This window comes from Gambusia affinis, linkage group LG14, assembly GCF_019740435.1.
Source record: "Gambusia affinis linkage group LG14, SWU_Gaff_1.0, whole genome shotgun sequence".
In the NCBI taxonomy this organism is placed as follows: Eukaryota; Metazoa; Chordata; class Actinopteri; order Cyprinodontiformes; family Poeciliidae; genus Gambusia; species Gambusia affinis.
Window position 1 is genome coordinate 22,570,849 of NC_057881.1, and position 15,498 is coordinate 22,586,346.

General features: G+C 38.8%; 1 protein-coding gene across 2 annotated transcripts in view; it reads left to right on the plus strand.

Moving 5' to 3' along the window:
- Positions 1-15,498, plus strand: part of khdrbs3 (KH domain containing, RNA binding, signal transduction associated 3) — a 131,761-nt gene that overhangs the window by 94,273 nt on the left and 21,990 nt on the right. For both annotated transcript variants that reach the window (XR_006372686.1, XM_044137959.1), the window contains exon 7: positions 8,108-8,190. Coding sequence is in view for 1 of the 2 variants with exons in the window: in XM_044137959.1 (XP_043993894.1) it covers positions 8,108-8,190 (83 nt within the window). In the remaining variant the exon portion in view is untranslated. The remainder of the gene's footprint in view (positions 1-8,107; positions 8,191-15,498) is intronic.

The following is a 15,498-nucleotide window of genomic DNA, read 5'->3' on the forward strand; positions in this document are numbered from 1 at the left end:
AGGACTTTGCTCTTCTACAGACTAATGTAAGCAAGAGTTTGATTCATGCAATCAACCACAATGTTAAATTACTTTCTTAATGCTAGAAAACTCTGGGCAGTCTGGACACTGACAGAGGAGTTGTGGGGTGTCTTTGATTGCTTTGTGCTAAGTGGTTGCTTTGAGGTCCTGTTGTTGAATGTGTGGTGTATTCTCTAAGTCAGGTTGACTTGTGGAGGGGTTTTTTGTTGGTCAGAACATATTGTATAGCATAAGCAGTGTTACTGAGTGTACCTGTTAGGGATTAGACTGCTAAGGCTGCATATCATTAAGAGCCATTATAATGTTACATGATTTGCACCTGAGTTTTATCAGATTGCCTTAAAGTTGTGGATTGTCATCCCAGTAGAAAACCAACTTTCCAACAAATTTTAGTTTTCTGAAAATACTTAGCATTCCCTATCCATTCTTTGCCAATTGGATAGGGATCTTTGTCCCTGATTATTCCTCCTACAGTTTCTCTAGATGAGGTTTCTCTAACTCTAGTTCTCAAGAGTCAATGAACTGCAACTTTTAGACACACCTTTGCCCCAACAACCAGAATTAATTGACCCTCCTGCCATTTGGTTCTACAGAGGCCTGAGTATTTTTGCTAAAATACAGAAAAAGTTGTCTGCCATCCTCAGCATGTTATTATCTACATCAGGGTCTGGCAGCTAACCCATTTCCCAGATTAGACCGACCCTGAAAGCTCATCAGGTGGTTCTGCTCTCCTTGCACCTGCGGACTGTGCTTCTGCTCCTGCTGTCTTTGCTGTGTATGTTCAGCAAACCCCTCCTTGCCCTTGGCTTTATGTTTGTTATGAGTGTGTAACCAGCAGCTGAGGAGGAATCAGAAAACTAAAAGGTCTTGCTAAACCCCCTCACTACCAATCAGTGTCAGTTCTATTAGGAATGTACTTCCCAGATTGACAAGTATGATCCAAAGGACTTTTGATCTCATAACACCACAGTGTAGTTCCAGATAAAGTTCCTAAATCTTGACAAGCTACAGTTTCCGATTAGACTCTAGTTTCCTGGCAGGAACATGTCTAATGGCTGTCAAAGAGACCCCAAGACCTTGGGTCCTACACTAGCCTTATTTGTAACAGTTACACCCTTTTAAACTTTCTAATACTTCTTCCAAATGCCAAATTTAATCTATGCACAGGTGTTGGTGGGAGTGCTCTTTCCACATTGACTATGTCAGCTTGGCTAGCCCCCAGGCCTCCCCAAAGATTCACAACGCAAGACAGAAGGTGATGATTGATGCCTTTCAGGGTGCAGATAGGTTTCCCCAGGGCTAATTCATTAATGACATGGATTAATACTTGGCAGACATCAGGAGACTTTATTTACAACCCAGCTCACATCAAAAGCAAAAGGCAGTAAAATAGCAGGAGGAAAGACATTTTTCAAGCATTACGCGAGGAAGTGATATTTCAGCTTGATGCATGGGCTTTTTGCCCTCCGCGGTCTCTTGGCGTGGGTATTATTTCTACCCTTACAGCAGGAAAGCTCAAGCAAATTCCAGCTTGTTCAGCTTTTTGAAATGCATTGGCAAGACGAGCCGAATAAATGACACGTAGCTACTGTGGGGGAAATGTAGATCAAGATTGATGGCTGAGGCAAGAAACTGCTGGATTATTTGTTCTCCACAGAGCAGTATCTCATGAGGGTTGTCCTGCCCTTGTCCTTAAGTAGCTAAGAGCTCTGTTTAGCAGAGCTGTAGTGAGTTAAGACTTTTCTCTTTGCTCAGATGGTGCCATTATTTAGTCATCTGGGATGTACAGCTCTCTCCTTCTCCTTTTCATTTGATTAATTTGCTCACTTTGTTTGCAATTTTTGAGCTTTTATCACTGACTACCAAGCGTGTGCTGTTCATAATAATGCATCTATGATGTGAGGACAGTGAGTTGCTGAACTCATTTGGATTTAGCACAGGGTAGAGGGAGCAAATCTGGCGCCTGAAAAGCCCGCGCCAAGTGTCAGTGGCATCCTATCTGTTACAGCGGTATTGTAGCGCACAGTGGAGCGGCTGTGATACTGCTGTTGTAACATGCGGTGCCAGACCCTCTGCTAGTCTTCAGCGGCCTCAGAGGCCAGTCCTTATCTTTTAACAACACGCCTCTCAGCCATGCTTTGGCATACAAATGAAAGAGTCACTTAGGGGCTGCTCTCCTTCTCCCCTCTCCTTCTCATCAACCCCTCCCTCCAACCCTTTTCACTGTCACAATAATCCTCTTTAGTGCTGGAAACACATTGCTGTTGCTCCGAGATATTTTGAGTAAATGGTGTCCCAATGCAAACACATCAGATGTTATAATAGCTCGGCTCGCGCCGCGGCTGCTGTCTGCGCTCTATTTTAAAACGGGTTTTTTCCACGCCGCGGATAGGCGAAGAAAAACTTTGAATGTGCCACTGTGATTTATAAACCAGCCATGTGTCTCCACTCAGCTTGCTTGTGACTCAATTATAGAGTAGCTGCTCACACAAATGGCAATAACATGCCATTGTTAAAGTTTAATGTGGCACTTAATGCAAGCTACCCTCTTCCAATGCAACTGGACAGAACTCAGGTTGAGGAACCAGTGAGACGAAAAGAGCGCTTGGATACCAATAATGAACCTCAGCTTGCACTAAAAATTTATTAGGATGTCTACCTGCCTAACCAACACTTGAATGGTTTGTGTCGGCCATGTTTAAATGGCATATGCATTGAAGAATACGGCAATATACTATTATACTACGATACAATATTGTTGTTAATCCCTTACAACCTGAAGTCATTTATGCTTTTATAAAAAAATAAAATGTAGGCATGTTAAAAATTGGCATGTGGGCATAACGGTAAGTAAACAAACCTTACAATCTCAAAGACATAGATTGTTATTTCATTTCTGATGATGTGTTTATTCTCAGTCCATAATGGTTTATTATCACAGTATTTCAAATGCAGCTTAATGGGCTCGACACATCGCTCCCTTTCCATTCATTTCCTGTGGAACTCGTGCGATGAAGCGACAATCGCTTGCCCTGTTCCAGCCAATCAACCAGCGAGGTTCATTCATGTAAAATTTGTGCACATGTGGGCTAGCAACATGACACAAGAAAGTTAAAAATTGCTCAGCTTTCGTTGCCATCGAGTCCCATGTGTTGGGATAACAGTGGAAAAATCCCAACCAAGAGTTGTTCACACTCTGCCTGCTAGACGGTGGCAGATTAATCCCGATACAAACCTTGTTGTGAATACAGTGAACCCTCGTTGTTCGCGAGGGTTGGGTTCCAAAAAGAACCAGTAACTACAGTAAAATAATCATTTTAATCAACAATACGAAGTACAGTAGGAGAAATTGTGACTCTTGTATTTCACTGTGCCTCTGACTGTGACGCTCTGTAGTGTCTTTTTCCCCTGAAGCCTGTGGTGCAGGTGTGTTTTTTCAAGAGAAGAACATAGTTATCGGTAGTTGTTGTTGTATTACGTACATATTTAAATACTGTAACGTTATTGGCGCGTTACGGTATATACAGAAGAAGCGCGGAGAATGTTTAGCCAATCAGGACACAGAACACAAAGCACTGTAAAAAAGAAAAACTGCACAAAACAATCCATGAAGCAGCGAGGGTTCACTGTATGCTACTGTGGACTCCCAGTATTTGTGGAGGTTAGGATCCACAAACGCTCGTAAATAGTTAAATTCTTAATACCTGAGATTTTCTCTAAAACCTGCCTGTTTTAATAGTTAAAACACCAAATACATTTTAATATGCTTATGTTCACACAGTGGAAACCATCTTAGCAACACCATAGATGGTAATTGAGGATCAGTGGCAAGACTAACAGAATGGCCTTCAGAGACACGCCAATCACTTAAGGTCTGTTTTTTTGTAGGCGAGTCACAGGATAAAAACTCAAACTTATGTTGAGGTTTGTGGTTGTGTCAACGTCAAAAAATTTCATGCAGCGTGAATTTTTTTTTGCAATGTGCCGTAGGATAGAATTCATGCATTCCTCTTCTTTGACAAACATTAGTGAAACGGTGACCTGAGCTCAGCTGGCTTCTGGTTTTTGTATTTATTTATTTTTTTTATGGCTTTTGAGTAAAATTTGACACATTTGTAAAGGTTGAGTAGCCTCGCTTCAACATTGATATTAGATGTTGACTGAATCTGGAGACTGGAGGTTGTATCACTCACATGGTGGCTGGGTAAGTCAATGACACGTATGGCTTCATTGACTTTTAAGGTGCTAAAATCCCCACAGGGGGTAAATTAAACTGTAAATCCCAACCAAACCTAATAAAGAAGGCCTTATAAAGGACTGTAGGAATGTAAAGAATAGAAAACATTAAAGAACTTCAGATAATATTGCCACGTTTAGCTCAATGGGTTAAGCCTACCAGTTGGAAATTTAACCACCAAAATGCCTTGCTAATGTTGAGATAAAATTATATTCCCATCTCATAATGTTAACTAAACTCATGTCAAAATTCTGGACTGTGGCTGGTTATGGGATATAAATTCACCCTGTAGCAGTAAAACCTTTTTTTTTGTTGTTGTTGTTGTTGTTGTGTCATGTGTAAGTGAATCTGATTTGCTCATGTTCTGATACCCAGCTATGAAGATGTGTGCTTGCACCTCTACGGCTTTTGATGTGACACCCAGACTAACCTCATAAAAACTAGATGCACACATGAAAGCGGGCGGATGATGTTTGCCGTCTTAATCCCCACTCCTGTCCTCATGTCAAAGTGCCCTTGAGAAAAACGGCGAACCTCAATAACCTGGGGCTTCTGCAGTGTTGTGTGTGGCAGCTTGTGTCACTGAATGGATAAATGAAATGCTAATCTAAATGCGCTTTGTGTAAAAGCCCTACATAAATACATTGCAGCTTATTCTGTAGAGAAGAAATTCCCCAACTCTCACTTCCAATGAGAAACATGTGTTTAATCAGTTGTAATACATTTCAGTATGAATTAAACCTTGTAAAAAGTATTTACACCCCTTGAACTTTCTCATTTTGTCACTTTTCAACCACAAATTTCAATGCATCTGGAAAGTATCTGGGAAGCTCTGTGGGTAGAGTAATCGTCTTCCGATTAGAAGATTGTAGGTTTGATTTCAGCTTCCACATGATGATGTTCCTCTGAGCAAGGCACTTAACCTCAAACTGCCTACTGATTTGCATATTGGTGTATAAATGTGTGAGTGTTTTTGAGTGCGATTGGGTGAATGTGACTCTAGTGTAAATCACTTCGAGTGATCAAAATGATCAGAAAAGTGCTCCATAAGTTCAGTCCATTTACTTCACTTTTTCCACATTTTGTAATGTCACAGCCTTACTCCAAATTTTATTCAATTAACCTTTCCTCAAAATTCTACACACAAATACTTCTGTACGACAGTGTGGGAAAAGTTTGATTGTTTCAACATAAAGACGTTTTTTTTTTTGGCAGCCATTTGAGTTTTAGTCTTAGTCTTAGCGTATTGGATGACAAAATACCTATTGGTTTTAGTCGGTGTTAATCATTTCTAGATGGGATAGTTTTAGTAATTTTGGTCGCCAAAATCTTCATACAGTTGGTTTAGAAACAAGTATTAAACTTTGCAACTTAAACTTAGATCTATATAGTATGTTATAGAAATCGACTACCTAAAGGTTAACACAAATATGAACGAAAATGGTGTTTTTATTATCTTTCCTTTAAACATTTTTCTCTTAATGATGCTGTCATTATATGAAACAAGAAAAGTTTGTGTTGTGACAATACACACTATTTCAGTAAATTACAAAGACATTGCTCGCTGCACAGGAATGTAATAACACACATATGAAACAGTCACATTTGATTCGGTTTGTGGGGTTTTTTCTGCTGTTGTGGGAAATTGATTTCATCGCGTCCAATTTAAAATCAAATGAAAGCCGGCAGTTTGAAGGCGTAGAAACACTACCTTTGTCGCAGGACCCCTGCTGGATCCTCACCGATGACCTGATAGTCGGACCGCAAACTTGAAATAGCGTGCCATTAGAGCTGAGATGAAGGTTCCTGATACGAGTAGCTCAGGTTGGTGGACTGACTTCAGCCCACGCAGCTCATTATTTTTAATTAGCCCCACCTTTTCAGCTCGTCCGTTTTTATGACAGAGCGTCATTAAGCACCCGAACGCTGACTTTTAAATACAATCAGACGTTTGATGTCGAGTTTATCACATCAACTGATGTACGTCTGTTAAAGACGCACGGATGTTAAACTTTGCCATTGTCTTTGTAAAGTTTGCTCTCACTTGGACAGACTGGAAAATTCATGTGTTGTCACTAATTGTCCGTCTTAAAGTCTTTTTATATAAGGATAAGGCAATGAAGCAGAAAAACTTTTACATCTAATGAGCTGTAGAAACCTGACATTACTGTTGCATTTTTCTAAAGTAGTCTATTTCCAAACAGAAGTTTGGCCACGCAACAAACTTTTCAGGGCTCGTTGGTCAATTGTGAGTGATTTTACGTGCTAGTTATTCACCGACTTGCTTATTTAGCAGTCACTAGAACCTTTATCATATTGATAATTTATATATTTGTGACTATTTTATGCACGTTACCTCTAAATAAATATAGAATAGCAGTGGGCCTATTGTTTGATACAAAATGTTTGGTTAAAGGATGACTTTGAATACCTCAAAGTCATACTTGAATGGTTAAGGTTCTGAACATAAAAATCAATCCGTTTTAAAAAAATCTCTAATATCATCATCAAGAAATTGAAAAAGGAAGTTCACAGTAAACTTTAATACAGTTTAGAAGTATGACTTGTTAATGTTTATGATCAACTCTTAAGTCAAAATGAAAACGTTACATATAGCTAACACTATCATAACAAACTACTTGGCATGTAAAAGGTGAATGTTAGCTTGATTGAACAAACTCATTTTCTAATGAGAACAAGCTTCATTAACCTCTTGACATTGATATTCTTAAACAGCCTCATCTTATCATGTCTTCAGAGGAACAGATTCAGTAAACTGAAGAGATTGTTTAGTTCAAAGTGGTTATCACAATATGTTGAAAGAAAGCTACATTTTAAACCAAATGTTTGATTAAACTACTTTTTTTCTGAAAAAGACTAACGCACAGCTATTTGGTATCAATATTTGGAATTATGTACATTGCAAAAGCAAAAAAAAAAGACATAAATAAATCATCTAGTGACTTCCCAGAGCACTAGACTTGGCAGTATGACTGCCGAGTCGTTTAAGCTGGTTTCTAGGTAACAGACTACATGAGGAGAGCGGCCATCTTCCTCTCCAATTTGAAAAACAATATCTGAGCAACTGTTGAACCAAGTCACACCACATCCGGGTCCCACACACTCCATTTTTAGAGGATTAAAGATAAAAGACTGGATTCAAATGCCTTCATTTGCCAAGTGCATGTTTCTAATCAGGAATTAGAACCTTTGTAATAAGTGAGTGATGAACAGTTTCTCCTTCTCGCTAAATCTTTTAGATATTTGCTTTGAGGATACAAATAAGGGGCAGATGGAATTAGCCTAGAAATGAGAGCGTGGTGGGGTATGAGAAATGTGTCGTTAGGGGTTGACGTCTTTTTGTGGAACATAAGTCCCATTTATCCCAAATTACGCCGGGCGCGTGGCTGACTTACCTTGATGCTCTTCTTGTTGGAGTGCAAAGGGACTCTGTTTACTAATGAAGGGTGGTGATTTTAGTGCTCGGCACAATTTTCAGATTTTGAATAACTGATTTGTGGGGGGGGGGAGTGAAACCAAGAATTATTATTAATATTTTGCAAGTCACTCTGCAGTTCATGGGCAGGTAGATCAGTATCTATAAATGTATTAAAAATACAAGTAAGTGATTTATTAGCCATAATTTTAAACCCATTATAATTGAAGGCAGAATCTTAAGATATGTCAGCGTGACTTTAAAAGAATTAGATGCTAAGTGACACAGCATCTAATTCTGTGCTCAAATCTCAGATGGAGATTTGAGCTTCTTTTCAAATCCAGTTTGTTGTTTTATTCCTCTTCTTCTTTGCACTTCTTCTAACTAGGTCAATATTGTTTCTGTTACCTCAGGATTACGATGACGGCTACGGAACCGCTTACGATGACCAAGGGTACGAGTCTTACGACAACAGCTACAGTAATCAAGGACAAAAGTAAGTTGCTGCATTTTTAAAAAAAATCAAATTATCTTCATTTTTATTTGTTCTGAGGATGTACAGTGAAGTCCAGAATTATTCACAGTTCTGGTGGATTTTGATTCATTCAACAAAGAGGTTTGTATCTGAAAGGAAATTAGGCAAAAATAATGTTGTAAAAGGAGCTGAAATTAAAAAAGAAATTATATTTTATTGAAAATGGCACATCAACAATCAATTTTACCCTTTTTAATACTTAATAGAAAACTCTACAGTAGTCAAACCTTTTCTGAATAGCTAGTATTCATATTTTAAATGGTATATTAATGATCTTAGCATTGGTGATCAGCTTTAGCTGGAAGGCCTCTTTGCCATCACCCTAATCAAGTTCAAGTAAATAATACAGCTGGGTCAGATCTAATATGTTAAAATTCCTTCCTTAAATCTCTACATTTCTTTAAAAATCCTGCATCAAATATCAGATAACGTGTTTGACCTCTATTCAAACTTGTTTGACCTCTATTCAAACTTGTTTGACCTCTATTCAGTTAACATGATTTCAACTATAGAACTTTTTACCTGCAAAGGCATTTTGCACAATAAGTGTTTTAGCTGCACAATGACAGATTGATGCAACTTCAGAGCAACGAATGGAAATGAAAACTGGCTTTTATATGTTGGAAAGAAAACATAAGACATCTGGCAGCCAAACTATACAATAAAATAGTCAGTTCTGTCAAAGTTATGAGGCTGTTAAAAAGGATTTAAAATTGGAAATCTAAATCACGGTTTCTTCCAGTCGATGCTGAAGCACTTTTTGCCTGCCAGCTGCAGTGCAGATAAAAAAAGACTTTAAAGTCACCTGCCTCTTGACTTTCTCCAAAAAATATTTGATTTTATTTAGACACAAGATTTTCCACTGCTGTTAATGTCATAGCATGCATCACACCTGGTGCTGCACTGCAAAAACAACAGTTACCTGAGGTATTCCAGCTAATGATAATGATAATAATAATAATAATAATAATAATAATAATAATAATTAATGACATATTTAACTTGTATAGCTTTCCTAAACACCTTACAAGAATCACGGAAATTTACAAACAGAACACCAAAAACACCAAACAGTCATAAAAGGAGGACAGAAAAGTCGTTCTGTGTTTTTAGATGTGATTTGAATGTTGATAGTTTGGTACAGTCAAAGTACCAGGCAACATTTGAACCAGAACGCTTCTATCCTTCAGACAGCAGAGCCACCAAAACCTGACGTCTAACACTGATTTTGTGTCATGGTCTGTATATTTTTCCTTTTAAAAGAAATGGCTTTAACTTTTTCTTCCACATTAAAGTCACAGACATTGTTCTATTTCCTTAAGCATTTACTGCATCGTTGTGAAGTGGAAGAAACAAGATGGTTTTGAAATTCTTTTGCTTATAAAAACGAACATTTAAATATGCCATTCATTTGTTTTAATCCTCCCTAAGTAAACATCTTTCAGTCTGGCTTCTTCTGGAAAACCGCAAACACAACTTTTTATGACCTCATTCATGCCACTGCTTTCTGAAATACACAAGCCACATCCAAACAGTTGTTAGCACACGTTGCTATACGTTTTGCTTGTAGGCTGTAAACAGATTTAATCATCCCTAAGTCTTTAACCGTGTCCAGAAGTCATATTTTGTCCTCTAATCTGTCGCATAAAACCCCAATTAAACGTGTTGAAGTTTATGGTCGTAATGTGACAAAATGTGAAACATTAAAAGAACATAGCTAATTCTGCTAAGAACCACATAACTCCACGTCCAGCAGATTTGGATCTCCTAAATTCACTGTTATTTTTTGTTTCCCACTCTGATTTTATATGAGGGTTTTTTGTGTTTTGTTTTCTTTCTTTCCCTCTGTGCATTAACTGCAGTCTTAAAGAGTTTGTGAACAGCCTAAAGGCACACACTGAATCCTCATTTCAGTATACTTATGTGTCTCAAAGGATGAAGTGTTTTATTGCGGATCAGTTTAGGGCAGGGAGCTTTATATATTCATGGCATTTAGCCTCGAGTGAATAACACTGATCACCTAACATTGATATTTTAAATTTAGTTTCAGGACTGTTAAGAAAACCCAATAGAAGTCAGTTGGTGACATACAGGAACTACATGTGTGTCCTTTTGGGTGAGGTTATTTGGAGTTTTAGTCATTTGTTTTTATCAGCTCACAAAATAGATGTTCACAAGTTCTTAAGTCTTCGAGAGAGAAGTGCAAGTCAAGTCTCAAGTCTTTTAAAAACATTCTAAAATTGGATTTATGACACTTACTCAAGCTAAAACACTGAACTGCTGCTGAACTTTTTTTTTTTTTTTTTAGCCTAAATTTGCTAATAAACACTTTTGATTTTTTTTTTTTTTATTCTGGCTTTTTAAATAACATCTCTGAATTATGTCTGAAAATGAATACAATATGTCATTGAAATCACTAAAAACATTCATATTTATTTACCTTCAAAGAAAAATTATAGATTAACTTAAAATCTGTGAATCCTGTATGTTATTCTGAACGAATAAAACAGGAAGTAGTTTAAATTTCAGAACAGGGAGGATCCGTCGAGAAACATTAAGGAAAACCCATACTTGCATATTGTTACCGTGACAACCAGTCATTAGTATACCCTACAGTGACTTAAATAGGGAAACATTAATTATCTAGTCAAATAATCAACACTTAGCAGCTCACTTTCACCCCTGATAAAGATTGTTCATTGGATTCCCAGAGCCAAAGTCCTAGTCAAATCAGAAATCCTTGTTTCAGGAGCAAGTCAGAGTCACAGATTTTATCTCTCAATAAAAAGTGAAATCTCACATTGTCATCTCACACATCTGAGAAAGAAAGAAGTTCAAAAAATTGAGCTTTGTTGCTGCCAAGAAGCTAAACTTTGAATTTAAGAAAAAATGTAAGTCAGTGACGTCGCCCCAGCTCGGCTCCTTCTCCTTGCATCTCGTTGTGATCAAAATATTCTAACTTGGATCACATTTAAGTGACCCGACTTGAGTTGCATTGTGCTTACCGTGTTTGGCATGTCATTGTGAAATAAACTACCACAATGGGATGCGGTTGCTTTTAATGCAGGGCCGTTCGCGGCTAAAAGCAGAATATCGATCCGTCTTCTAACCATGCAGCTATCACACTCTCCAAGCCGCACAAGGTCAGAGGCTTTTGTCTCTTACTGTATTCTATCAGCACACAATGGGCATTAACGCACGCCAGTCTATAGGACGCCAAAGAGAAGAATGCTCGTTGCCACATTTACGATGTTAAAAAAAGATAAAAAATCCACCTGAATTGGCAGCAGCTGGTTAAAAAAAATAAAAAATGGCTCCAGGAGGAAAACAGCAACATCATTCTGTCGCTCTGGCTTTTGTTGAGGAGGGTGGTCGATGTTTGCTTTTGTAGAGGTGTCAGGTTGTATGTCACCCAGGTTTCATCCATCTTTTCTGCCATCTCTCTTTTTTTTTTCTTCTGGTCAATATCACAAACACACACACACACACACACACACACACGCAGCCTTCTGCCTCCCCGACCGGCGTACTTTTCTTTTTTATCTCAGAAGTGTTGGCGTTGGGTTGGGTGAGGATGAAGAACTCGGTTCCTCCTCTGGAGTCGGCGGCTATTTTCCTTTTTAAAAAGCGGCCGCGTGAATAACGACGGGACTGCCTCGGTTGCCAGGTTGGGTGAGCACGCGGGAGTGAGATAAAAAAAAAAAGAGAGTCTGTCATGTAGATGCTGGAGGCTGGGTGGACTTAAAGAGATTTTCATGTCTGTTGTCTGGCGGGAGACGAAGCGACTAATAGGGCCCAGACATAGAAGCTTTTGCCTCCAGAGACGGCTGATTCACTTACTTCTTCTCTTATTTGTGTCCTTTATCCTGGATTTGCTTGGAAAGCGACTGTTACTGCGGGCTGACATTGAGCATGTGCGCTTCGGAGGCTTCATGCAGTTTTGATGAGTCGAGATGGAGTGATCACATTACCTTTGTTTACCCATGAACACAAGACATTTCTAAACCTATAAGCGGTGCCTTTTTATTAATATTGTAAAACATGCTGGTAGTGCCGTAGAGAGACGTTAAAAAAGTATTTGCTCCCTGACAGGTTTCTTCTGATTTTATATTTATATTTGATTAAAAAAACAACAACCCCAAAATCAATTTTAAAACGCTGTATTTTAATTATGATTTTATTTATTTGAATCACAAACCTATCTAAGCTAACTTTGATATGTGTGAAAAAGATAACTACGAGACTACAGAGTTCCTTCTGTGTTTTCTGAGCCGTTCACTTTCTGGAGTGATTCAGATTGTTGTCCGACTGCATAACCCAACTGTGCCTAAGTTTGAGGTCACTAATTAACGGACAGATTTCCTATTCCAGGGTTTTTCTGTACAGGGAATTATCAATTATCTCAAGTTGTACAGATCCTGAAGTAGTTCACCATTACACCACCACCATGTTCGACTGCTGATTTCATGTTTTTTCGCCTCTCAAAAGTTCTACTTCTGTCTCGTCAACCCACCGAACATTTTCCTGAAAGTCCTAGAAATCATTAAGATGTTGACCTTTGTGTGCTGTTTGAACTGAAGTGATTTTCACATTTGAATTTTCACACATGCGCCACTTTTGCCTCCTATTTTTTTAAATTATTGTTAAATTAAAAATGATGAAGTCGGTAGCTATGTTTCCGTCCAATGAATTTTGAACAACCTTTTAAAATGGGGCACAAAAATAAAACGTGAACAAGGCGTGTTTGGAGTAGAAATGCACCAATCTGATATTAATATCTGCATCTTCTAATTGTGTTTTCTGAACCGTTTGTTGCAGTTTATTTTCATGTTTGACCATTCTAGTCAACATTTTGTTTTTGTCAATTTCTTTATTATAGATTGGCTGTTCTACTAATAGTTGCACAGACTTAACAAATTAAAGTTGTTTTTACATGTTTGACCAAGCTTGTGAAGCCATTGTTGTATTGTAGTGCTGTACTGGTGCTGAGTTACCAAATTAAGTTTCTGTGTTGTGTATTTATCTCTATTAGTCTGTTTTTCTGCATTGGATCAGCGTCGGCCGATGCTAAACCTCAGAAATCTGTATCGGAAGTGAAAAAAGTGGATCGGTGCATCCCTAGACAAAACATAGCACAATCTAAAAGCGGAAACATGCATGTTCATGGCAGTATACTTGATGGAAATAGTGTTTTTGTCTGTAATTCTATTAAAAACAAAACTTTGAATCCCTATAGATACAGTTATATATTCACAGCTTTGTGACAGACAAAGATAGACGTCGTTTTCTCTCCAAGTATGGTCATAGCAGGTCCCATCTGCAGCAGGAGGAGAGTATATATTTATATATATATATATATATATGTGTGTGTGTGTGTGTGTGTGTGTGTGTGTGTGTGTGTTTGTGTATACGTATGTGGACTTGAAGTCTCCTAACAATGTTTCTGGCAGCCTAAGGAGCTCCCAGTCACCAGCCTGAGCTCCCGACTGCGTGGCAGGATTTCACTTGCCGCAGGATAACAAGCTGAACAATTTACAGTCTCTCTGTCATGGTATTACCCTGGTGGCTCCCGCCAGGAGCAGGCCTGCCTTTTGTGAGCAGGAAGGAAAAAGGAGAAGGCTGAAGGCTCGCAGGCTCCCCAACTGGTTTTGATGCCGCACCAGATACGATAATTAACTGGAAAAACATTTGTGTTGATGTGAGGAAAGCAGCTGCAGAAGGGTGACGTGTCGTTCACTTGCAGATCTTCAGTACAATCCTGCTACATACGGTGAGGCTCTATCTTACTTAGATCTATTGATTCAGCAGAGCAGAAATGCATTTCATTGATTTTTATCCACTATTGTGCCTAATAATGTCGACAACTGATTTCTTGTTTTCCACATACATTGTTGGTGCTCATCTGACCGTTTTCACTCTGGGAATGAAATATACTTATATCTATAACTACCTGAAAAAATTCCCATTAATTTGATTGGTTCCCCCTGTCCTTTGCTCATTTCGGACATATTTTTGTGTGTGGATTAGAATAAATCATAGGATCTTTGCATTCTTAAAACCTACAAAATCAAGTTCTAAGTTGTTCAGCACTCTAATAAGATGCATTCTAAACGCCTAATATGAAGATCCGTCATTTGCAGGGCAGTGGATATGATTTTGGTTTGGTGCTGTGATTGTTTTATTTGAGCCAAAGTATCGAAATTTATGTTTTATGTGCATTTTGCTGGGTTCTTTCAAAGCATGTGAAATGGTGTTTCAAGAAGACACCCACAGGAAGATGTCTACTGATGTATGAATGTATAAGCACAGGACCTGTTGACTAGCAACATCCAGTTTTTTATGGATTTTCTTGGGGGGGTAAATAAATAAAAGGACTGACCAGCCTTCAGACATTACAGTAAGACCTCAAGAAATTGAGTCGACATCTTTGAAATATTCCATTTCCTTTCAAATACCTCCCATCAATATTTATATCTAGTGTCACACTCTTGTGAAATAAACATCCTATGAATTTTCCGATAAATAAACACTCCTATCTGTAGAATCCCTTCTCACAACAGACCTGGAATGCATCTTGTATGCGGATCATCATCGGTGCATACGGTGTCATGTTATACAGCATATAATGGTAAAATTATATCCTCTGCTTTTAACATTTAAAAACGTTCTACGACACATCACTGTCTGAAGAGGCATGAGGAACAAACCCTGACAAATGAAACGAGACAAAGTGTGCACTGTACTGTACACATGGTGTCAAACAGAACAGCCAAGCTCGAGTCATTTAGACGTAATTAAATCTGAAAGGCAAATAAGGCCCTCGCAACATTAAGACATGAGACTTGAGCTTACAGGCTCCTTTTAGACGCCCTAAAGACATTTTATGACATTTCCATTTGTTAGAAGAGTGCCGGCGCCTCGGGGAATCTCTCAGAACGTTACCTCGGCGTGACAGCCGTGGCAGGCAGACCAAGAGTTTCCACATCGCATCCTCATCTCACTCTGCTCATAGACGAAAGCCGTATATTTGGGAGAAGCGGCGGAGAGTTTCGGTTCGGCGTAACCAACCAGGTTCTAAGGTCAAGCAGGCTGGAGGGCGGTCTCTGGTGTAGAGAGCGTCCTTAATTTTATTAGCAAAGATGAAGGGAGGATGCCTCTGTAGGGAGGCAGCGGTGGCAGAGGACACTTGAAGAGGTCAAGATGAGGGGACCTCTCAAAGCACAGGGGTGATCAAAGCATTTGATTCCTCATGGATCTTGCTTTGCGATG